The sequence below is a fragment of the Lolium rigidum genome, chromosome 3 (genome assembly GCF_022539505.1).
Source record: "Lolium rigidum isolate FL_2022 chromosome 3, APGP_CSIRO_Lrig_0.1, whole genome shotgun sequence".
Taxonomy (NCBI): Eukaryota; Viridiplantae; Streptophyta; class Magnoliopsida; order Poales; family Poaceae; genus Lolium; species Lolium rigidum.
The window spans coordinates 163,067,912-163,092,182 of NC_061510.1; the positions used below are offsets into that span (position 1 = coordinate 163,067,912).

At 43.6% G+C, this 24,271-nt stretch overlaps 1 protein-coding gene across 1 annotated transcript; it reads left to right on the forward strand.

Moving 5' to 3' along the window:
• Positions 1 to 6,060: 6,060 nt before the first annotated feature.
• LOC124698551 (17.9 kDa class I heat shock protein-like) lies at positions 6,061 to 6,526 on the forward strand. Its single transcript, XM_047231036.1, has one exon. It carries the CDS (start codon positions 6,061 to 6,063, stop codon positions 6,517 to 6,519), a length of 459 nt encoding a protein of 152 aa, XP_047086992.1. The 3' UTR covers positions 6,520 to 6,526.
• The last annotated feature ends 17,745 nt before the right edge of the window (positions 6,527 to 24,271 follow it).

A 24,271-nucleotide genomic window follows, 5' to 3' on the forward strand; every position in this document is an offset into this window, starting at 1 on the left:
TAGGTACGAAGCAAAAAAAATGTTGTCTGCCCTCAAGGATTAGACATGCAAAAGATACATGCATGCCCTAATGACTGCATCCTCTACCGCGGCGAGGATTACAAGAATTTGGATGCATGCTTGGTATGCACTGTATTGCGGTATAAGATCAGATGAGGTGACCATGGTGATGTTGAGGGCGAGCACCCTAGGAAGAGGGTTCCTGCCAAGGTGTTCTGGTATGCTCCTATAATATCACAGTTGAAACGTTTGTTCAGAAATAAAAATCATGTTAGGTCGCTGTGATGGCTCAAAGAAAACCATAAGAAAGGTGCGATGTTGAGACACCCCGCTGATGGGTCACAGTGGAGAAAAATCGATAGAGAGTTCCCGAAACATGGGATCCAAAGAAAAATCCATGTAGTCAAATATCAGGTGCCAAAAAATAATCTAAGAAAGGAAACGTTTATAGTTCAGAGAGGCTGACATATGGGTCCCATTTTGCAGCAGCGGCCTCAACATTTCGAAGGCGGCAGTAGATCGAAAAAAAAGTCAAGTAGGCAGGAATCATGGTTAAAAAATATCCAAGAAAGGAACTAATTATCGTTCGGAGGGGATGACATGCGGGACTCACGAGCCAGCAGCGTAAACGGCTCGATCGAAGAACGTGAACGAGATGGCGCGATCGAAAAAAAGTAGTGCTAGAGATGCTGCCATCTAGGCCCTACAACCCGGGGTTGCGGATTTTCGTTGACTTGGCTGACGCACCCGAGAATTCATCATGCACCACGTCTCGGCCCACCATGGACGACATTTTTCACGATTTCGTGGTGCTAGATGGCCTCAAAAACGAGAAAAATTAGTTTTGAGATGCACGACGGAAAGAGCAAAAATCACGGAGATGGTGCATCAACAATCATGACCGGACTTAAAATTCTTCGTCCATGGCAACTTTTTTTTGTAGTGCCCACAAACTACACCTGGGCATTCCTTGGGCCGGGCCGGGTTTCGGGCCAGGCCCGAAAAAGCCCTAACCTAAATTCCCAGACCCAAGCCCGGCTCAGCCCGACCTTCGGGCTTACAAATCGGGCCCGAACCCGGCCCGAACATAGAAAAGCCCGGCCCGGCCCGAACTAGGCGTAAACCACGTTTCCTGCAAGCCCGAGCCCGGCCCGGCCTGACGTTCGGGCTCAGAAATCAGGTCCGAACCCGGCCCGACATGCAAGCCTGACCCGGCCCGGCCCGGGATTTTCGGGCTGAATCGGGCCGGGCCGTCCGGGCCGGGCTGCCCATGCCCAGCTGTACCACAAACTCTACAATTTGGAAGGGCCTAATGCGTGTTTAAAATGATTTTTTTACTATGGTTTTTTTCAAAGTGGGAGGCTCTTCTGTTCTTTTTTTGGGAAGATGTTTGGCTTGGAGATGCTTCCTTGGTGCAACAATTTTGTCACTATACAACATTGTTCAGCGAAAAATGTATTGTTTGCACCTGTAGCACAAACGCTGTTGAACATAAGTTTTAGGCGGGCCTTAAATGGTCACAAATGGAATCAATGGATTCATTTATGTCAGTGCTTAATTAATATCGTTTCATTTAAATAATGATCTGGATAAATTTGTTTGGAAACTTACTAAATCTAGAATCTTCATAGTAAAATCTATGTATCTTGACCTAATGAATGGACATACTAGTTTTTTCCGTAAGTATTTGTGGAAGCTAATAATTCCTCTAACGATCAAGGTTTTCATGTGGTTTCTAAATAGTAAAATGCTGCTTAGTAAGTAAGGATAATCTTACTAAGCATAACTGGAATGGGTGTAAAAAATGCTGCTTTTGTGATTTATTAGAAACAGTGCAACTCCTTTTTCTTTCTTGTCTTTGTGCCCAAATTATTTGGCGCATGATCTATTTTGCTTATAATATTCTACCTTCTGCAAATATTACTAATATGTTTGATAATTGATTGAATGATGTTGATAAGAAAGACAAAGCCAGGATATGAATTGGTGTTTCTACTTTATGTTGGTCTATTTGAACCTCCAAAAATGATTATGTTTTTAACCGGTAGAAGGGAACAATTTTTTTGCAGATTATTTGCCGAGCTACACACGGGATTGAGCAATGGGCCTACCTTCTCCCGAAGGACCAACGGGAAGCTATGGATACTGAATACAATCTTCTGATAACGGTTGCTCAGAACTTTTATTTCCGGGCTACTAGGTGGCATCATACTAGTAGGCGCGATAGCTATTTGTTGCTTTTCATTTTAAGATGGTTGATACTTGTTTCAACCCTCTCAGGTCCATGATGTAAACTTTGGAATTCCTGAACTTTTTAATAAATTAATAAGGTCATGTGTAAAAATTGATGCAAAGGTTGAGGTACGGCCCAATTTTGAAGAAAAAAATTGCAACATTGCCATTGCTGAAAGCACATGCTGAACTAGGATTAGAGCAACTCTAGTAGACAGCACAAATTGGTTAAACATTTAAATTTGGAGCATGGTTTGAGGGTTTGGACCATTTTTTGCCTAGATCAGACACCTCAAAAAGGTTAAACTCGTAAAAATCTTTTTGCAGACCAATCTATATACGAGCCCGTGATCTGTATCTGTGAAGTTTCGGAGGGTATTTTACAGGCTAACCTGTATCCGGTCACCGGCAACACCTCGTGCAACCACATTCTCGCGATAGACTCAACGGAGTCCGGCCAAATTCCGGCGAAATTCGTACGTAACTCCACTGGAGATTGACAAAACTGAACGGAGCTCACCGGAATTGTCCGCTGGCCGAGCAGCGGCGGCGCGGGGCGAGCAGGCGGCGGCAGCACGCTGCCGAGCATCAGCGGCGTGGGGCGAGCGGTCGGGCGGGCAGCCAGCCGAGAGGCTTGTGGGTTAGAAGATATGAAAAAAAAAGTTGACTTTTTTGTTAAAAGATTCCCAAATAGGCTCTTTTAGTATTGTATCTTGTTTTACGGTGTCTGGTCCTATATCGTGTTTTCCCAACCCGTAAACGCGTATTGACGGTTTGCTGTTTGAGGCATCTGCTAGAGTTCTTTTAGCAGGTCGTCAAGTGGCAAATGCAGATGCATCCAAGATTTTAATCTGGCGCACAGCTTACCGAAAGCATCATTTTGGAGATCCACCTTTCTAAACCTTATGCCAGATAAGGACATGTCTAGATATTTACAAGGAAAGCCGGAAATCTGGCAGCCGAAACAACTTGTGGTGCTTGCAATGTCAGGACGAAGGGTCGTGAGGGCATCTCCAACGGAACGACGTAAATCGGATGCTTAAATTATCCGCGTGTGTCCGTTTGCGTCATCCCGCGGATGCGAAAATGATCGTTTTTATCTGGGTGCCTCCAGCGATCCGACGCATTTCCGCGTCGGCATGAATTAGGATGTTCGAAAACAACAAAATAAACAGTTTCAACAAAGTCATAGTTATTATATCAAAATTTTAAAAAGTCTACATGAAAATAAGATGGTATTCCTCTAGGCATTGTCTTCATGACCATCCAATGCCCGATGATGCTCAATCAGATTCGTCTACAGGCGTTTGCACACGGTCTCGTCAGTGACTTCTACATTCATATGCAGATAGTCCTCCCAAGATAAAGCTCAAGGGATTGGCGCAACCAGCTCATCTTGGAAATCCCAGTGGTTCTCATTGTGGTCATCAGGACGCTCGTTCTCAACGATCATGTTGTGCATGATCACGTAGCATGTCATCACCTCATGCATGGTCTTCACCGACCATGTTCTTGCCGGGTGACGGACAATTCCCACCAAGCTTGGAGCACACAAAATCCTCGCTCCACATCTTTCCTGTAAGCCTCTTGCATCTTGGCAAACCTCCTCGTCTTCACCGAGTTTGGATTACGAACAGTCTTCACCAGTGTGGCCCAGTCAGGGTAGATACCATCGGCAAGATAATATGGCTTGTCATATGCATTTTCATTGACCTCGTAGCTCACCCGGGGAGCTTTGTCTTGCATAAGCCTGTTGAAAACCGGTGATCGGTGCAACACATTGATGTCATTGTTGGAACCGGCCATGCCAAAGAATGAATGCCAAATCCACAATGATATATGACAGCTTCAAAAATGACAGTCCGTCCCTTCGCATGCCCGATGTACTGACCCTGCCATCGAAATGGACAGTTCTTTCACCCCCAGTGCATGCAATCTATGCTGCCAATCATTCCTGTGAATCATCTAGACTCGTTGATAGGCAACAGCCGTCTTGTATCCTCAACAGTTGGCTCCCTACAGCAATGATGTCCGAACACGGCAATCATGACTCGGCAAAACCTGTACATAGACTGAAGGCAGGTGCTCTCATTCATTCGAAGATACTCATCGAATATATCAGCAACCATTCCATATGATAGCATGCGAATAGCTGCGGAGCATTTTTGGTAGGAGGTGAAGCCTAACGCACCTGTTGCATCGGGCCTACATTGGAAGTAGGGGTCGTAGTTTCTGACACCCCGTAGAATGACCATGAACAGGTCCCTTGACATCATGTACCGGCGCCGGAACATTTTTTCCTTGAACACCGGGTCGGTGCGGTGGAAGTAGTCCTTGTGAAGCCGGAGGTGCCCTTCCACTCTGTTGCGCGGCAGGTTTTTTGAGCGGCCCTTGATAGAGCCCCGGTGCACCGGCGCCTGGTTTCAATTGTACTTGTGGAGGATGGAGGCCGCAACAGTAGCCAATGTCTGCGTCGACTGATCGGACTCCTCGTCGGAAGAGGAGTCAACCACCTCGAGCGAAACTTGTCCAACATCTGCCACATGTCCATTTGCGTGGGTACGAACTGCGAATAAATGGCCGCGCAACATAGCGCCGAAAACACGAGTAAGAAACCTACCGGCGCAATTGACCGAACAGGTCGTGGGCGGCGAGGACGGGTGGCGCAACCGGCAAAGTTTGGCCCCAAAACAGGTGACAGGTGCACGCCGGAGCCTACCCTGACTACGATCCTGCTCTCCCGCGCGGCGAGAACCGAGCCGACGGCGAGTACTGCGGCGGTGCGGCGGGACGGCAGCGGGTGGGGTTGGGGCGGTGGCGTCACACTAGAGCAGCAAAGAAAGGGAAAAATAAGCAAATCGAAGCGCTCGATTTCGCTGTTCCTAACATGCGGGGCCGAGTAAGAAAAGGAGGACGCTCCGCGCGACCGCGCAGCGTCCGCGGAGACGCAAACCTGGCGCATATTTAGACCAGGTTTGCGTCGCCGCGGACGGCCCGATCACTTTGCGTCGCTCTGCTGGAGCAGATTCCAGACGTATTTTCGGTTACGGCGGACGCAAACGGATGCTCGTCGCCCGTTGGAGATGCCCCGATGAAAATTTTCTCAAAATTTGTGTGCAGCCCTGTAGCCTTTCCAAACACCGTCAGCACATCTCTGCCAGCAAGCATCTTATCTCTCACTTAATTGATGAAACTAAAGGAGCATATTAATCACAGTAAGTTTAGTTTTACTCAGCCACCATCCGCCAATACACCCATGAACTTGTCTAGATGTCTTGTTGAGCTGGGCAAGAATGCAATGGAAGAGTATGTTCTGGCTCCAGGTTCAGAGTCTCCGGTGGTAAAGATTTCCGTTTGAGCTACCTGGCGTATTCTCCAGTGCCGTTTCTGTTGAGTCGCAGCAGGATTGCAGGAATTTGCTCCCAAGAGGCCGATGGTATCTGCAAACCACACACAAGATACTCCAGAAGCTGCTACATCTACGTACTAAAATGTCGACCGGAGCATAGGGCCCAATTTAGCACGCTCTCGTCAGTGTCAAGCCTTCTCCAGAAGCTGCTAGAATTCTACCGACTGAAAAGAAGTTTCAGGTGTTATCTCGACACGGACCAAGTTCAGTGTTGTCGAGTCTTTTCGTGAAGAGGACAGAATTCTCCAGAAGCACTCTATCGTTCGTTCCCATCCACTATAAATTCTCCACCTTCCTCACCGGCGGAGATCACCAAAGCAAGTCTGAAGAAAGCAACAGACCCATCAACCGATCGCCCTTCCGCTTCCAGCAAGAAACACCAGCCAAATCCTCGCTAATCACCACCGAATCGACCGGCAATGTCGCTGATCCCCCGCGGCACCGGGTTCGACCCCTTCTCCTTCGCCTTCTCGGACCCCTTCGACGGCTTCCCCTTCGGCAGCCTCGTCCCGCGCGCCTCCTCCTCCTCTGAGACGGCGGCCTTCGCGGGCGCGCGCATCGACTGGAAGGAGACCCCCGAGGCGCACGTGTTGAAGGCGGACGTGCCGGGGCTGAAGAAGGAGGAGGTCAAGGTGGAGGTGCAGGACGGCAACGTGCTCCAGATCAGCGGCGAGCGGAGCAAGGAGCAGGAGGAGAAGACGGACACCTGGCACCGGGTGGAGCGCAGCAGCGGCAAGTTCATGCGCAGGTTCAGGCTCCCCGACAACGCCAAGGTGGACCAGGTCAAGGCCGCCATGGAGAACGGCGTGCTCACCGTCACCGTGCCCAAGGAGGAGGCCAAGAAGCCCGACGTCAAGTCCATCCAGATCTCCGGCTAGACGTTCGTGTGCGCGCGCCCGCGTCATGGAGATGACATCTGTAGAGAGTAGGACAGAGTCTTCTTAGCAAAGTCGTCTGCTTAATAAATTTCGAGTCTGCAGTGTGAGTGTCTGTTATCGACGGTAGTCCTCATTGTCCAGTGTATGATGGTTTATCGTTCTGGGGCAGTGGCTCTTCTTGCGGTTGTGCCGGTGTTTTTGTACTCGTAGCAATACTCGTAGCAGAAGTCCCATGTTCTGTTATCAACGTGCTTAGTGAAACTCAAGCTGTTTTTATAGAACAACTCTATTTTATTCTTCATTTTTTACATCCAGTTATCTGCGTTCCATACTTTCCATGAAGGATAAAGTAAGGAAACTGCTGGGCGTCCCCGGGGGATCTGATTCCCCAGCCCCGGGTCCCCAGCCGTCGGATCAACCATTTTAACGGTTAGATTTGCATGTAGCAAAAAAAATCTCCGGCAGCAAAAAACCACCTCCGGCAGCAAATGACTGAAGCAAAAAACGGTTCGTTCAGAAAAGAAAATAAAAAAGCTGGGCTCGCCGGAGACCACGTAGCAAACATATTACGCAGATGTAGCAAAACCGCAAATTAATTGTAGCAATTTTTTTATTCACATGTTGCAAATCCTCTAAAACATCAACGGAGACCTCACCTGCAGCTGGCAACAGTGCCGTCCGAGGTTGCAGCAACTCCGTCCGCCTAGGACAGCAACGTTAGAAGCCTCTAGTAGCAACATCCTATGCCTAGGGTAGCAAAAGTAGGCCTCCGCCCATAGCAAAAATCTACCCTCCATCGGTAGCAATGCCGGACACCTTAAATAGCAAAATCGGCCTCTGCAGGTAGCAACGCTGCAGGCCTAAGACAGCAAAAACTCCTAACAAAGCAGAGGAGCGCGAGATGGAGGCGGCTTCGGGCAGGCCATGGCAAGGATGGGTGGAGAAACTCGTGGCGAGGTCGCCGCACTTGAGGACGAAATGAGGTCTACGCTCGCCGCCGGCTCATCCCGTCCCGTTGGTGCCGCCGGCCCAGCCCGTCGCCGTTGCGCCGCCAACACCTACGAGGCGGAGACCCTCACGCTCGCTGCCGGCATGCTGCAGGTCGACCGCCTCACTGGGATCAAGCCACTGGGATCCTGCAGCGCGCGGCTTAAGAGGAGGCTCTGACGAGGCGGCGGCGCGTGGCACGGGAGGCGGCGCCGGCGAGCGGCCGGGAGGCGGCGCCGGCAAGCAGCTGGGAGGCGGCGGCGCGTGGAACGGGAGGCGGCGGCGCATGGACGGGAGGCGGCGCCGACGAGAAGCTGGGAGGCGGCGGCGCGCGGAACGGGAGGCGGCGCCGGCGAGCGGCCGGAAGGCGTTGGCGCGTGGCTCAGGAGGCGGCCGGCGAGCGGCTGAGAGGCAGCAGCGCGTGAAGGTTGGGCACAGGATGATAAGGCTGGGTATTTTTTTTTCCACCACGCTCGGGACACGCGTCAAGCCAGGAAAGCGGGGGATGGAGGAGGCCGATCCCCCGGGGGCATTGCATCATTTTCCATAAAGTAATCAGAACATATGTTAACATCCTAAACCATCTTTCTTCAAAAGTAGATAAAATAACACTTTTCCTATTTTTCAGCTAGCTGAAATCTCAATTCGTCTCAAGTCATATCGCTGGCCGCTCATTCGGATCGGTGGCGTGAATCTTCTCGCGTGGTCTTCCTCGCACCTGTATGGCCCCGGTTTTGTAAGTTGGCCCGGTTTTTTAAGTTTTGGTTCAGTTAAACCTGGTTTCCTTTTCTCTCTGCCTTTTCTCATTCCCCTTCCTTGCGTCTCTGTAAGGGAGAGAGAGGCAGGCGCCTAGGCGGAGGCGTGAACTCTCCCACGACGGAGGTGGCACCAAGGAACACCACCGGAGCAAGGAGCTGGGAGGATCTGCGACTGGAGCAAGTACGAGTGGAAGATCTGTCACCGGAGAGAGTAGGGGGCTGAGGCCGTGGCAGGCTCTTCCATGGCAAAGCTGCTATCGGGCAGACCACCGGATTTGAGAGCCGGGAGGAGCTAGCGCCGTCGGCTGGTTGGGTATGTTTCTCGATTCGTCCCCTCTATCTCTCATTGTCTCGCAACGCCGGTATCTGTTGTCGGGGCGTCTCATTTAGTCATTTTTTGTATGCTTCTCATGCGCTTCGATTCACGCTTTCCACGAGCAGCTACCACACTTCACTGACCGAACTCTGGTTTGACATGCAGTACACAGGCAGACATTGAGTTGTTCTTGCTGTTGGAAGTGGAGTTTGTAGCTCTAATTTATTACTGTACTATTTTAATGTCGTGCTAGTCAAGTGTGAGGCGCCTCGATGAATTTATAAAGAGTGGTACATGTATCAATTATCGATGGTTTACATTTGTTGTTGCCGCGCTGGTTGTTTGCATCAGCCTCTGGTTGTTTTCACACTATTTTTTTTAATGAAATAATGTGTTTTCTTGTGCATATGTATATAGTTTACAAGCTTATTTACCTATGAGCAGACCTGGGTCGCTAATGTGTTTTTAACAGTTTTATCCAGCTTTACAGAATGGAAAACATCATTTTATCATTTCTATTTACCTATGAGCAGACCTGGGTCGCTTATGTGTTGTTTATCAATTTTATCCAGCTTTAGGGAATTTAAACATCATTTTATAATTTATATTTTACCTATGAGTAGAACTGGGTTGGCATTTGTGTTATTTTATCAATTTTATGCAATTTATGGAATGTAAAACAATTTTCTTTGGCTTACGGAATGTGAAACAGTTTTATGTAGACCTGGGTTGGCAGTGTCCTTCACCTTAGTTCTTACATCATTTTATAATTTATTTTCATAATAAATACATGATTTTCTCAGTCTGTCTAGGTGTTAGTTTTCTTTGTTCCTTAGTGCCTCTTGTCAGCTAAAGCATAAGTTTAAGTTTGTCAAACATCACTCGTCCATTCCAATGTCTCGTGCCTCAATTTATTCAAGTTGTTTTTCCTCGTCCAATATCGATTCAACTGCTTGGCATGCTTTGTTTCAGTGGTGAAGGTCATATATCTCTAGATGTTGTTAAGTTCTTCAGATCAAGCTTCTCGATTGTTCGCAGGTTCTGGTGACTGAATCACAGGCTAAGCATACATGGATAAGCAATAACCACGGAGATACCAAAGTGTGGCCATCACTCGTGTTCGCACCGACAACACCAGTGCACCTGAAGGTCAGTATGCACCCGCATGATTGCAAGCACTTCATTGAGAAAAATAAGATTCCAACATGTGACTACTATCCCTGTTCAAATGTAGGACGGTCAGTAGATGAACATCACCTCAGTTAATTCCTATCAGTCATTCTCACCTTGTATCTACATCTTTATTAACTCATTTAATTACCTCTTTATTTCAGGTTACATTGTGGTGTTTGTGTGTTATACCTATCTTATTTCTCTGTTTGAATTAGTATATTGTTGTTTCACAAAAAAAAGGATTAGTATATTATTCGGTCTTTATAAAGTGGCAGTTTTTATTCTAGATATTGATGTTGCGAGTATTCTTCTTCATGACTTCACCTATTTCATCTTTTTCACACCAGCATAGTGGGACAAATATGAGCGGTCCCCTCTGCTTTGTCCTTGGAGATTCATCCAATTGCTAAGCTTGTGTGTAATTTTTCATGACTATGAAATTATACACCTTCTTTCTTAAGTTATGCCATTGGATTCCTCCTTAGTATCCCTTGGTTGTCTACATATTAGTCCTTTGGTGGTTGCTTCCGATACCAACCATCCACGAATACAATACATTCTTGCAGGACATGTATACTTTTTAACTAACGAGGTTTAAACTTCACATACTTCATATTTTTTCACATAATTTGGACGATTTCCTCTGTATTCTTGTCAGCGTCATTGTGTTTTTAAGATCAAAATTTTTAGATTTTATTGTACACTCATACACTCTGCCTTTTGAATTGTATTACTCTTCACATGCTAAATGATGGCTAGCTATTTTCTGCTAGACATTAGTTGCATGTGAACTATGCATAATATCAGATTAGAAGTTCACAATGACATTCTTACCCAATACAAGTTAGCTACCCGTTCTTACATATGCACAGATGGATGAAGGCACTCTTGCTAAAAGTAGCCTGTCTTATGCGATAAATGATTTCATGAAACCCATTAAAAAGGTGGGGTCTTTTTGTTGCCGTTTGGTGACTATATGCATCATAGAGCTTCTAATGTGCATCAAGTTTGGACACGATCAGTGCTACTCCAATTTCTTGGTGCTTGCAAGTAGCATTTGCCTACTAGCATGCTGATCACGTCGCTGGCTTCTGAAATAGGTCTCTTTCCGAAGTCGGTGTCATCGTGGCTGATCATTTCATTATTCTTTTTTCTCAGTCTTTTTATTATTTCATTATTCTTAGTGATCTCATTTTTGTTTTCTCTGTCTTCATTTTCTCATTTTCTTATTTTCCCAGTCTTCCTTTTTATTTGTGTTATGTCCTTTTTTTTTATCTCTGTCCTTTCTCTTATTTTCTCATTCTGTCCATTTTCTTCATTCTTTAGACCTTATTTGTGCTATTTCCTTTTTAATCTCCGTCATTCTTTCTCTTTCACTCCTTTTCTTGTTTCTTTGATTCTTTCTTCAGTCTTAGTATTAGTTGTTTCAACTTCTTCAGTTTTTCTTCATTATTGCAGTCTCTTTGCTCAGTCTTTTTCATTTACCTTAGTTTCTGTGTCCTTCTTTCTCTTATTTCCTCATTCTGCTCAGTTCTTCATTTTTCAGTCCTTATTTGTGTTATGTCCTTTCTATGTGTCTTGTTTCTTTGATTCTTTCTTCATTCTTAGTATTAGTTCTGACCTTCTTGCTCGTATTTCCTCATTCTTCTCGGTATCAGTCCTTATTTGCTTATTTCTTATTTTTACCGGTTTCTTTCATTATTCAGTGGTAATTCTTCTTCGTGTCTTTAAAGATTTAGTCGTGCACTGCGCTAATAGGTAAACTGCTTGCAATTAGAAATTCTGTATGACCGGGATCCTAGCTCTCTCTTTTTTTGCTCACAAGCATGATGTACTACACATCCACTTAAATGTATACTCTGTATCAGTGGAAGCAGCTTGCGCTGTCAAGCATGTTTTTGCCTCATCGGTTCAGGCTTGACTGTTGAAGAAGTTGATATATATCGGTCATCACGTGTACGCCACACCACCATGTTACTCTCTGTTTATTGGTTACTCTCAAGACTGAGCAGCGCTAATTGCAGAGTCATCCGCACTCTGTAATGCAGTTTTCAGTTTCTCATATATTTCTCCAGTTACCTCACTTTATTTTTGTTTGTAAATAGGTTTCAGTCTTCTTAGTGATATTAGTATCCAATGGAGTTTAGTTCATGGCTACCTGCCCGTTTTTCATTAGGTAGCCTATTCCGCAATCTCTTTAACCTGATGTTGTGCTTATGAAAGCTAACATGCTTGGGCTAGGGGTTTCCTTACACTGAAGGGTGTTTTTTTTTTCTTCTATACTTGCTAATACCATTGAGCATTTCTTTGCAGATCAAGACAAATGGGAGAGGTACATGATTGATCAAGAAGAGAGAGGTAGTGGAAAGGAGAAGGAGAAGGGGTAACATGCCTGTGCAAGGGCTATTGCTCCGGTGTCCCCCTCCTCTAAACTTTGTTCTATTTAGACGGCTAGGATCTGCTGATACCCCTTCGTGGGTTGACTTAACATGTGTGTTTGGTTCATGGACAAACATGTACGGGATGGGATGGGATAAAATATGTTTAATTAACGATTAATAGAAAAATATAAATATGCCATTAACATACCGGTTAATAATATGTAATTAACGGGTCCTTTTCCCTTTGTGGTGGAGGCCGGACCTAGCGGGCGGCCGCATACCCGTGCCTAGCAAGGTCACTACCCGCGCATACTTAGTGAGGCCGTTTCTTCGACTGGGTGTGGCGCAGACGTAGAAAGCTCGTTGCTCGCCACGCCATGGAGGCCGCCGCCGTCGAGTTAGGGAGCCACGTTGAAAATCAAGCCCGCCGCTTACCGCGCCCTGGAGGCTGCCGATGTCGAGCTGGGGAGCCACGCGGAAAAGCAAGCCCACTGCTTGCCGTGACATGGTGGCCGCCGCTGAGCTGGGGAGCCACACATACGACGGTGGCAGGTGTCGGAGTCGCGTCGACGGCCATGGATTCTCAGGCGGTTAGTGAGATTAGTTATGAAATTCACGGATCATATGGTCCAACCTTTCTCAGAAATATTCGGCTTTTGGGATGAGATCATCCATATTTTCTGGTCACGAACCAAACGCACGTTTACCACGTGAACGTCGTTCGCCAAGGGGGGACACCGGAGCACAGCCCCTGTGCAAGAGTGTGTGAGGTCCAAAGGTTTGCCCATCTGCTACATCTTCATTTTGTTTTAGGTTTCTCCATTCCCCTCCATCGTGGATCCATTATGTGGATCTATTTCTTCTTATGCGGATCTTTCTCTCTCGTTTTTCTTTCTGATCCCGGTATCAATTCCTTTGTGCAGTTGTCGCTTGTTCCAGGCATCTTTGCGTGAGGAGGAAAAGAGAGAGATACTGACGTGGAATTGATAGAACAATGCCAAGAAATAGAAGACCCACTTTCCCTATTTATATGTGTATAAGGTTCAAACAAGGTTGATGTAACAGTAACGGGCTATTTTCAGTCCATGTGCGCAAAAATCCCAGCTCAAATGATCGGTAGCTGGGGTTAATGACGATTGGAAAAAAAAACCATGAAAAAACCGAACTAACTAGAATGGACAGTTTGACTTTTAAAATTTCTGGACTGGCCGGAATGAGGATTGAAGCGAGGAGGGATTGAATGAGTAAATGAATCCCTACTATTTAAAGGGAGAAATGTGACTTATGCTGAATTGCAAAATCAGCTAGATGAAGATTAGACAGTCCCTAAAATAAGCTTTGCTTGTATTCACAAAATTTGAGAAAAAAAACATATCAACAACCTTCCTTCAAAAGAAAAATCAAAGGGTGAGCTTCACATATTCATTGAAATTTGAGAAACGCCCCTCAAAAACCAGCCAAAGACCATGTGTCGACTACACTACTGTAACCCAAGTTAGTTGGTAACGATTTTTCCAAATATGTTTTTAAATTTTCTTTTTTTGAAGTTTTGGAAAAAAGAAATGGCTCATTTGGTGTTCCCAACATGAAATGTGTACTCATGGGAATCAAGATTGTTTCACTTTAAGACAGGTTAGGCCTAAATGCATTAGAAAAAATAATCAGCCTATCAAGATTGTTTCACCTTGAGATAGGTTAGGCCTAAATACGTTAGGAAAATAATCAGCCTATCTCCTAATCCACCGTGTTCTTTGAAGCCTTTCAGCCTATTCAGAAAAGTGTGACTCGCTATGAAAGGTGCAACTTGAGTTTCTCTTTAAAAAATGGGTTGTCTCATCGATATGAGTCGCCCATGGGCTTTCTAACGGGTGAGCGGTGATCAAATTGTCCTTCTATCACAACCATTAGATTGCTACAAATTTGTATATATGGCATGAGGGCTGCAACAGCTTTTGTTACGAAACAACCACAACAGGTGCATAGATCATTAGATCATCAATGCAACATTGAAATCTCGCGGACTATAAGGTCAAACTATATAGGATTAACAAGGAAAACCAAAACTGATTCAGGGTGCATATGCACTCGGTGTGTATAAAATATATTTCAAAAACATAAAAAATTTAGGAATTTTTTTTAGCATGTAGAAGGACATATTCTATGTGTGCACGTAAAGTTTCGCATAAAACCGATAATTTTTGTACCTTGTGTAAAAAAAACACAAATAATGCCTCGAGAAATAGACTATTTTAGCATAAAAATTTATCTTTTTTGCATAGGGCATAAAACATGTCAATTTTTGCTGAAATAACTTTGTGAGCATGTCACATGTCAAGGTATACACGAAATTTTTTTGTTTATATTTTTTTGACATTTGTAAATATGTTTAATATGCATTTCAAATAAAGGGTGTGTAAGCACCTGGGTGCAGAAACACCTTGTCCGGATTAACCTTCCTATTCTTTGAAGCTATTGCATACATTCCACTCAAATCTTTTGAGTTCTATGGTGCTTTAACAGAACTTACATGTTGATCTTGCAACTACTTCAAGATCCAAGTGCTAGCATGTGTTGTTACATTTTTGAAGAAGTGCACCTAGTTAGAAATCTTCATGGTGATTTTTGTGAAAGAGCCAAGACTTCGTGAAGTTGGAGATCGCCTACTAGGTGTGAAGATTTACCTAGTGATTAAGCATGGATTGTGGCCATGGCTCAATAAAGAAAAAGTGGGTCTAAGTGATCATGAACTTTCAGTTCGAGCCTTTTCCAACGCGAAAACGTGAGATAGCGCCAACTATCTAAATTTCGAGGATAAATCTTGTGTTTGCAACACTTTATCTCTACCTATTTGGTTTCTAAAATTATATCCATTTTCTGTTTGGGCAACAAGTAGCAGCAACTTTATGAACATCACAATTTTTAATTAAACCTGTTCAATCTCCTATTCATCCCACTTGAGTTGATCCCGATCTTTCGGAAAGTCTAAGACAGCCAAAGACTTATAATCCGAATATTAGCCTTCCATATTGAACCAAGAACACCTACAAACATAAGGCTAGCTCGCGACCTATTAGCATGTACTAATCTAATGCCTCGTACAAACTGGCACATAGTGTCGCCAATATGGTTATTTCAACAATGGCAAACTAATAATAATGCGTGCACAATATTTTTAATAATACTACCCGCATTTGTGATACAGCTCTAAGGATGATGATTTTACCCGCGTGTATCGTACCCAAATGAACATGATATGAACATACATTTATATCTATGAATACTACTCATACCCTACTCATGAAGTCACAGATAAGACACGAGTATAGCCTTGCACCCGTGGGTATATCCATATCCTACTCATTTATATTGGTATATGGACATATGCAACTAAACAACCAGGTTATTGAGTTTGTGAACCTATGTTAAGTTGTCATCAATTTATCAGAATGTCGTGTGCTCATCTATCTTGTTGAGTTATGAGTATGTTATTGTGATTTCTAAATTTTTATAATTGGCATATACACAACTACGTGTTATTGAGTTGAGATACTTAATTTTGTTTGTCAAATGTGCTATCGGTGAATGTAAAATTATGAATAAATTGTGTACATTTTTCTCTACCCTAGTACCCGATGGGCATGTGTGTATCCGTCAGGTGTATGTGTGGGTAGATTTAAATACCCATGGGGTACAAATGTAGGTAAAACTTTCTACCTGTTGACTATATGGGTGTCGGTATGGTATTTCTATACCCAACGCATATTCCCATTGTCATTCTTATTCCAACCTTTTTAAATTTTCATGGCATACTTTTTTGCGTAAAAAACCCTCAAGTGCCTAATGTAGCATAATGTTTGAGATGCCCAAAATTACTTCCTTCTCCATAATATGAATATCCTTGAGGTATCAATTTGCTTCTCAGTCACCTTGGACACCAGCCAATGTGCTAGTTTTCCTAACAACAGAAATATTAATAATTATTGGCGTGACCAACGATGGTTGCCAATGAGGCATGTGCGTTTCCACATCAGTATGTGTGCGCTCATATGTCTATTATTCTAAATAATAAATAGCAAACCAAAGAGGAGCAAATCCACCTCCTCCATTTCTCTCCTTTAGGCATGCATATAACCTTGTTAATGCCTTTTTCAAACGTCCAATACTAAGAGAGTTCTAATTAGACCGAAAGATCGAACACTTCTGAAAGAGGCATTGGGCGAGGTGGGGAGGCAGTTGTTTTGGCGTCCTTTATGATAGGGGAGGGATGGAACTTGAGTGAGTGTGTGTGACTTTCGTTGTAACATGGCTATGTGATGATGGATTTATCTATAAAGCCGGACATAAAGCTTTATCACTAGTAGAAAACATGACTTTCGTTCGGAGGTTTCCCGACCATCAGTTCCGACACTAGTAGAAACAAGGGCTTTGGTTTTTTGCTCCAAAGAGCTTTTGCACCGGATTTGGCACGAACCGGTGCTAAAGGGGTTTACCCGGTTAGCTAATTTTTAGATTCTCAAAATTCCAAATGAAAATATGAAAGCAGGAAGATTTTAGCTTTTTTCCAAAAATTTAGGATTTTATATATTTTTTTATTTTTTTATTAAAATTAATAATTGCATCCTGCATAAAGATTGCTATTACTTTTAGCAAATTATAAGATTTTCAAATTTTTAGGTTTTAGGTTTGGCAAAACAAAATTAAAAAATTGAAAAATTGAAAATAATTAAAAATAATACAAATTGTAAAGTTAATGTTTATTTATTTATTCAAGATTATTAGTACAACATTACTTTGGTTTATTAAAATAATTATTTGAAATTCGAACAATAAAGAAATATGACATTGATACGTCTCCGACGTATCGATAATTTCTTATGTTCTATGCCATATTATTGATGATACCTACATGTTTTATGCACACTTTATGTCATATTCGTGCATTTTCTGGAACTAACCTATTAACAAGATGCCGAAGTGCCGCTTCTCGTTTTCTGCTGTTTTTGGTTTCAGAAATCCTAGTAACGAAATATTCTCGGAATTGGACGAAACGAAAACCCATGGGCCTATTTTTCCACAGAGCTTCCAGAAGACCGGAGAACACACGAAGTGGGGCCACGAGGTGGCGACACCACAAGGCGGCGCGGCCCAGGGGGGGCCCGCGCCGCCCTATGGTGTGGCCCCCGACTCTGCCCTTCCGCCTACTTAAAGCCTCCGTCGCGAAACCCCTGATGCGAAAAACCACGATACGGAAAACCTTACTGAGACGCCGCCGCCGCCGATCCCATCTCGGGGGATTCTCGGAGATCTCCTCCGGCACCTCGCCGGAGAGGGGATTCATCTCCCGGAGGACTCTACACCGCCATGGTCGCCTCCGGAGTGATGAGTGAGTAGTTCACCCCTGGACTATGGGTCCATAGCAGTAGCTAGATGGTTGTCTTCTCCTCATTGTGCTTCATTGTTGGATCTTGTGAGCTGCCTAACATGATCAAGATCATCTATCTCGTAATACTCTATGTTGTGTTTGTCGGGATCCGATGGATAGAGAATACCATGTCATGTTAATTATCAAGTTATTACATATGTGTTGTTTATGATCTTGCATGCTCTCCGTTTCTAGTAGAGGCTCTGGCCAAGTTTTTACTTTTAACTCCAAGAGGGAGTATTTATGCTCGATAGTGGGTTCATGCCTCGCATTGACACCTGGGGAGTGACGAAACCCCTAAGGTTGTGTTGTGTCTGTTGCCACTAGGGATAAAACATTGGCGCTATGTCCGAGGATGTAGTTGTTGATTACATTACGCACCATACTTAATGCAATTGTCCGTTGCTTTGCAACTTAATACTGGAAGGGGTTCGGATGATAACCTCGAAGGTGGACTTTTTAGGCATAGATGCAGTTGGATGGCGGTCTATGTACTTTGTCGTAATGCCCAATTAAATCTCACTATACTTATCATGTCATGTATGTGCATTGTATGCCCTCTCTATTTGTCAATTGCCCGACTGTAATTTGTTCACCCAACATGCTTTTATCTTATGGGAGAGACACATCTAGTGAACTCGTGGACCCCGGTCCATTCTTTTAATACTCGAAATACAAATCTGTCTGCAATACTTGTTTTACTATTTTCTCTGCAAACAATCATCTTCCACACAATACGGTTAATCCTTTGTTACAGCAAGCCGGTGAGATTGACAACCTCACTGTTTCGTTGGGGCAAAGTACTTTGGTTGTGTTGTGCAGGTTCCACGTTGGCGCCGGAATCCCCGGTGTTGCGCCGCACTACATCCCGCCGCCATCAACCTTCAACGTGCTTCTTGGCTCCTCCCGGTTCGATAAACCTTGGTTTCTTTCTCGAGGGAAAACTTGCTGCCGTGCGCATCATACCTTCCTCTTGGGGTTGCCCAACGAACGTGTGAAATACACGCCATCAAGCTCTTTTTCCGGCGCCGTTGCCGGGGAGATCAAGACACGCCGCAAGGGGAGTCTCCACTTCTCAATCTCTTTACTTTGTTTTTGTCTTGCTTTATTTTATTTACTACTTTGTTTGCTGCACTTATATCAAAACACAAAAAAATTAGTTGCTAGCTTTACTTTATTTACTGTCTTGCACTCTATATCAAAAATAAAAAAATTAGTTACTTGTTTTACTTTACTTAATATCATGCATGTTTTTATTTCACTAGTTAAGCATAATGGAAAACAACAAAAATATGAGAGATCTTTATGAACTTTATCTTGAATTAGGACATGATGTGTTTGAAGAGAGAATTAAAAAACACATGGAACTTTATATGCATGCTAATGGGAATGTTATTACTATGGATGCTTTGAACATCATTGTTGCTAATGCTATGGAAAATTCTAAGCTTGGGGAAGCTGGCTCTGATGAGCATGATCTTTTTAGTACCCCAAGCATTGAGGAGAAAATTTTCTTTTATGATTACAATATGCCTCCTATATATGATGATAGCCACTTTGTTGAATTTGCTCCCACTACAACTAATAAAATTGATTATGCTTACGTGAAGAGTAATAATTTTATGCATGAGACTCATGATAAGAATGCTTTATGTGATAGTTACATTGTTGAGTTTGCTCATGATGCTACTGAAAATTATTATGAGAGAGGAAAATATGGTTGTAGAAATTTTCATGTTACTAAAACACCTCCCTATGTGCTGAAATTTTTGAAGCTACACTTGTTTTATCTTCCTATGCTTGTTACTTTGCTCTTCATGAACTTGTTTATTTACAAGATTCCTATGCATAGGAAGCATTTTAGACTTAAATGTGTTTTGAATTTGCCTCTTGATGCTCTCTTTTGCTTCAAATACTATTTCTTGCGAGTGCATCATTAAAACTGCTGAGCCCATCTTAATGGCTATAAAGAAAGAACTTCTTGGGAGATAACCCATTTTTTTTTACTACAGTATTTTTGTTTTATATTTGAGTCTTGGAAGTTGTTTACTACTGTAGCAACCTCTCCTTATCTTAGTTTCATGTTTTGTTGTGCCAAGTAAAGTCTTTGATAGTAAAGTAAATACTAGATTTGGATTACTGCGCAGAAACAGATTTCTTTGCTGTCACGAATCTGGGTCTAATTCTCTGTAGGAAACTCAGAAAATTAAGAAAATTTACGTGAGTGATCCTCAGATATGTACGCAACTTTCAATCAATTTGAGCATTTACGTTTGAGCAAGTCTGGTGTCCTAATAAAATCCATCTTTACGGACTGTTCTGTTTTGACAGATTCTGTCTTTTATTTCGCATTGCCTCTTTTGCTATGTTGGATGAATTTCTTTGATCCATTAATGTCCAGTAGCTTTATGCAATGTCCAGAAGTGTTAAGAATGATTGTGTCACCTCTGAACATGTGAATTTTTATTATGCACTAACCCTCTAATGAGTTGTTTCGAGTTTGGTGTGGAGGAAGTTTTCAAGGATCAAGAGAGGAGTATGATGCAATATGATCAAGGAGAGTGAAAGCTCTAAGCTTGGGGATGCCCCAATGGTTCACCCCTGCATATTCTAAGAAGACTCAAGCGTCTAAGCTTGGGGATGCCCAAGGCATCCCCTTCTTCATCGACAACATTATCAGGTTCCTCCCCTGAAACTATATTTTTATTCCGTCACATCTTATGCACTTTGCTTGGAGCGTCGGTTTTTTTTTATTTTTGTTTTGTTTGAATAAAATGGATCCTAGCATTCACTTTATGGGAGAGAGACACGCTCCGCTGTAGCATATGGACAAATATGTCCTTAGGCTCTACTCATAGTATTCAAGGCGAAGTTTCATCTTCGTTAAATTGTTATATGGTTGGAATTGGAAAATGATACATGTAGTAACTCTAAAATGTCTTGGATAATTTGATACTTGGCAATTGTTGTGCTCATGTTTAAGCTCTTGCATCATATACTTTGCACCCATTAATGAAGAAATACTTAGAGCTTGCTAATTTGGTTTGCATATTTGGTTTCTCTAGAGTCTAGATAACATCTAGTATTGAGTTTTGAACAACAAGGAAGACGGTATGGAGTCTTATAATGTTTACCATATGACTTTTATGTGAGTTTTGCTGTACCGTTCATCCTTGTGTTTGTTTCAAATAACCTTGCTAGCCTAAACCTTGTATCGAGAGGGAATACTTCTCATGCATCCCAAACACTTGAGCCAACCACTATGCCATTTGTGTCCACCATACCTACCTACTACATGGTATTTATCCGCCATTCCAAAGTAAATTGCTTGAGTGCTACCTTTAAAATTCCATCATTCACCTTTGCAATATATAGCTCATGGGACAAATAGCTTAAAAACTATTGTGGTATTGAATATGTACTTATGCACTTTATCTCTTATTAAGTTGCTTGTTGTGCGATAACCATGCTTCGGGGACGCCATCAACTATTCTTTGTTGGATATCATGTGAGTTGCTATGCATGTCCGTCTTGTCCGAAGTAAGAGAGATCTACCACCTTCATGGTTGGAGCATGCATATTGTTAGAGAAGAACTTTGGGCCGCTAACTAAAGCCATGATTCATGGTGGAAGTTTCAGCTTTGGACATATATCCTCAATCTCATATGAGAATAATAATTGTTGCCACATGCTTATGCATTAAAGAGGAGTCCATTATCTGTTGTCCATGTTGTCCCGGTATGGATGTCTAAGTTGAGAATAATCAAAAGCGAGAAATCCAAAATGCGAGCTTTCTCCTTAGACCTTTGTACAGAGCGGCATGGAGGTACCCCATTGTGACACTTGGTCAAAACATGTGCATTGCAAAGATCCGGTAGTCCAAGTTAATTAGGACAAGGTGCGGGCACTATTAGTATACTATGCATGAGACTTGCAACTTGTAAGATATAACTTTCATAACTCATATGCTTTATTACTACCGTTGACAAAATTGTTTCATGTTTTCAAAATAAAAAGCTCTAGCACAAATATAGCAATCGATGCTTTCCTCTTTGAAGGACCATTCTTTTTACTTTTATGTTGAGTCAGCTTCACCTATCTCTCTCCACCTCAAGAAGCAAACACTTGTGTGAACTCGTGCATTGATTCCTACATACTTGCATATTGTACTTGTTATATTACTCTATGTTGACAATTATCCATGAGATATACATGTTACAAGTTGAAAGCAACCGCTGAAACTTAATCTTCCTTTGTGTTGCTTCAATGCCTTTACTTTGATTTATTGCTTTATGAGTTAACTCTTATGCAAGACTTATTAATACTTGTCTTGAAGTACTATTCATGAAAAGTCTTTGCTTTATGATTCACTTGTTTACTCATGTCATTACCATTGTTTTGATCGCTGCATTCACTACATATGTTTACAAATAGTATGATCAAGGTTATGATGGCATATCACTTCAGTAAATTATCTTTGTTATCGTTTTACCTGCTCGGGACGAGCATAACTAAGCTTGGGGATGCTTGATACGTCTCCGACGTATCGATAATTTCTTATGTTCTATGCCATATTATTGATGATACCTACATGTTTTATGCACACTTTATGTCGTATTCGTGCATTTTCTGGAACTAACCTATTAACAAGATGCCGAAGTGCCGGTTCTCGTTTTCTCGTCGTTTTTGGTTTCGTAAATCCTAGTAACGAAATATTCTCGGAATTGGACGAAACGAAAACCCGGGGCCTATTTTTCCACGGAGCTTCCGGAAGACCGGAGAACACACGAAGTGGGGCCACGAGGTGGCGACACCACAAGGCGGCGCGGCCCGGGGGGGCCGCGCCGCCCTATGGTGTGGCCCCCTCGTCCGGCCCCGACTCGCCCTTCCGCCTACTTAAAGCCTCCGTCGCGAAACCCCCGATGCGAAAAACCACGATACGGAAAACCTTACCGAGACGCCGCCGCCGATCCCATCTCGGGGGATTCTGGAGATCTCCTCCGGCACCCTGCCGGAGAGGGGATTCATCTCCCGGAGGACTCTACACCGCCATGGTCGCTCTCGGAGTGATGAGTGAGTAGTTCACCCCTCGGACTATGGGTCCATAGCAGTAGCTAGATGGTTGTCTTCTCCTCATTGTGCTTCATTGTTGGATCTTGTGAGCTGCCTAACATGATCAAGATCATCTATCCGTAATACTCTATGTTGTGTTTGTCGGGATCCGATGGATAGAGAATACCATGTCATGTTAATTATCAAGTTATTACATATGTGTTGTTTATGATCTTGCATGCTCTCCGTTTCTAGTAGAGGCTCTGGCCAAGTTTTTACTTTTAACTCCAAGAGGGAGTATTTATGCTCGATAGTGGGTTCATGCCCGCATTGACACCTGGGGAGTGACAGAAACCCCTAAGGTTGTGTTGTGTCTGTTGCCACTAGGGATAAAACATTGGCGCTATGTCCGAGGATGTAGTTGTTGATTACATTATGCACCATACTTAATGCAATTGTCCGTTGCTTTGCAACTTAATACTGGAAGGGGTTCGGATGATAACCTCGAAGGTGGACTTTTTAGGCATAGATGCGATTGGATGGCGGTCTATGTACTTTGTCGTAATGCCCAATTAAATCTCACTATACTTATCATGTCATGTATGTGCATTGTTATGCCCTCTCTATTTGTCAATTGCCCGACCGTAATTTGTTCACCCAACATGCTTTTATCTTATGGGAGAGACACCTCTAGTGAACTGTGGACCCCGGTCCATTCTTTTAATACCGAAATACAAATCTGCTGCAATACTTGTTTTACTATTTTCTCTCGCAAACAATCATCTTCCACACAATACGGTTAATCCTTTGTTACGAGCAAGCTCGGTGAGATTGACAACCTCACCGTTTCGTTGGGGCAAAGTACTTTGGTTGTGTTGTGCAGGTTCCACGTTGGCGCCGAATCCCCGGTGTTGCGCCGCACTACATCCCGCCGCCATCAACCTTCAACGTGCTTCTTGGCTCCTCCTGGTTCGATAAACCTTGGTTTCTTTCTGAGGGAAAACTTGCTGCTGTGCGCATCATACCTTCCTCTTGGGGTTGCCCAACGAACGTGTGAAATACACGCCATCAGACATCGACCGACATGTTAATAGGATTGATATGATACTACTATCACATACATGCGCGCGAAGCACTTAGATGCGGGATGGAAAGGAACTTAGAAGTTAAGCGTGCTAGTGCTAGAGTAGTGGGAGGATGGGTGACCGAGCGGGAAGTTTGTGCACGAGTAAGTAATTGGACTAGAGATAAGGGTAGTTAGAGACTAAACTTGTGAAATAACTAAAATATTAGAAATTCTGAAAAAAAAGAAAAAAAAGAGGGAGTAGAAAATAATTCGAAAAAAATGGGAGTAGCGGGGTTCTACCGCGGCAGCGTTTTGGGGCGTTTTTCTGCCGCGGCAGACCGGTGCTAAAGGTCCTCCCGCTCGGACGCCCGACAGCCGCCACGTGGTGCACCCTTTAGCACCGGTTCGTAACTGAATCGGTGCAAAAGGGGGGGGGGTCTTTTGCACCGAATTGTTTGCACCGGTTGGGCATCCGGTGCATATAGCCCTTACCAACCGGTGCAAAAGGCCCGTTTTCCACTAGTGCGATTGCGTTACGAACCGGGACTAATTTGAGCATAGTATCCGTTTGAACGGCTAGGACGCTCGTGACAAGTA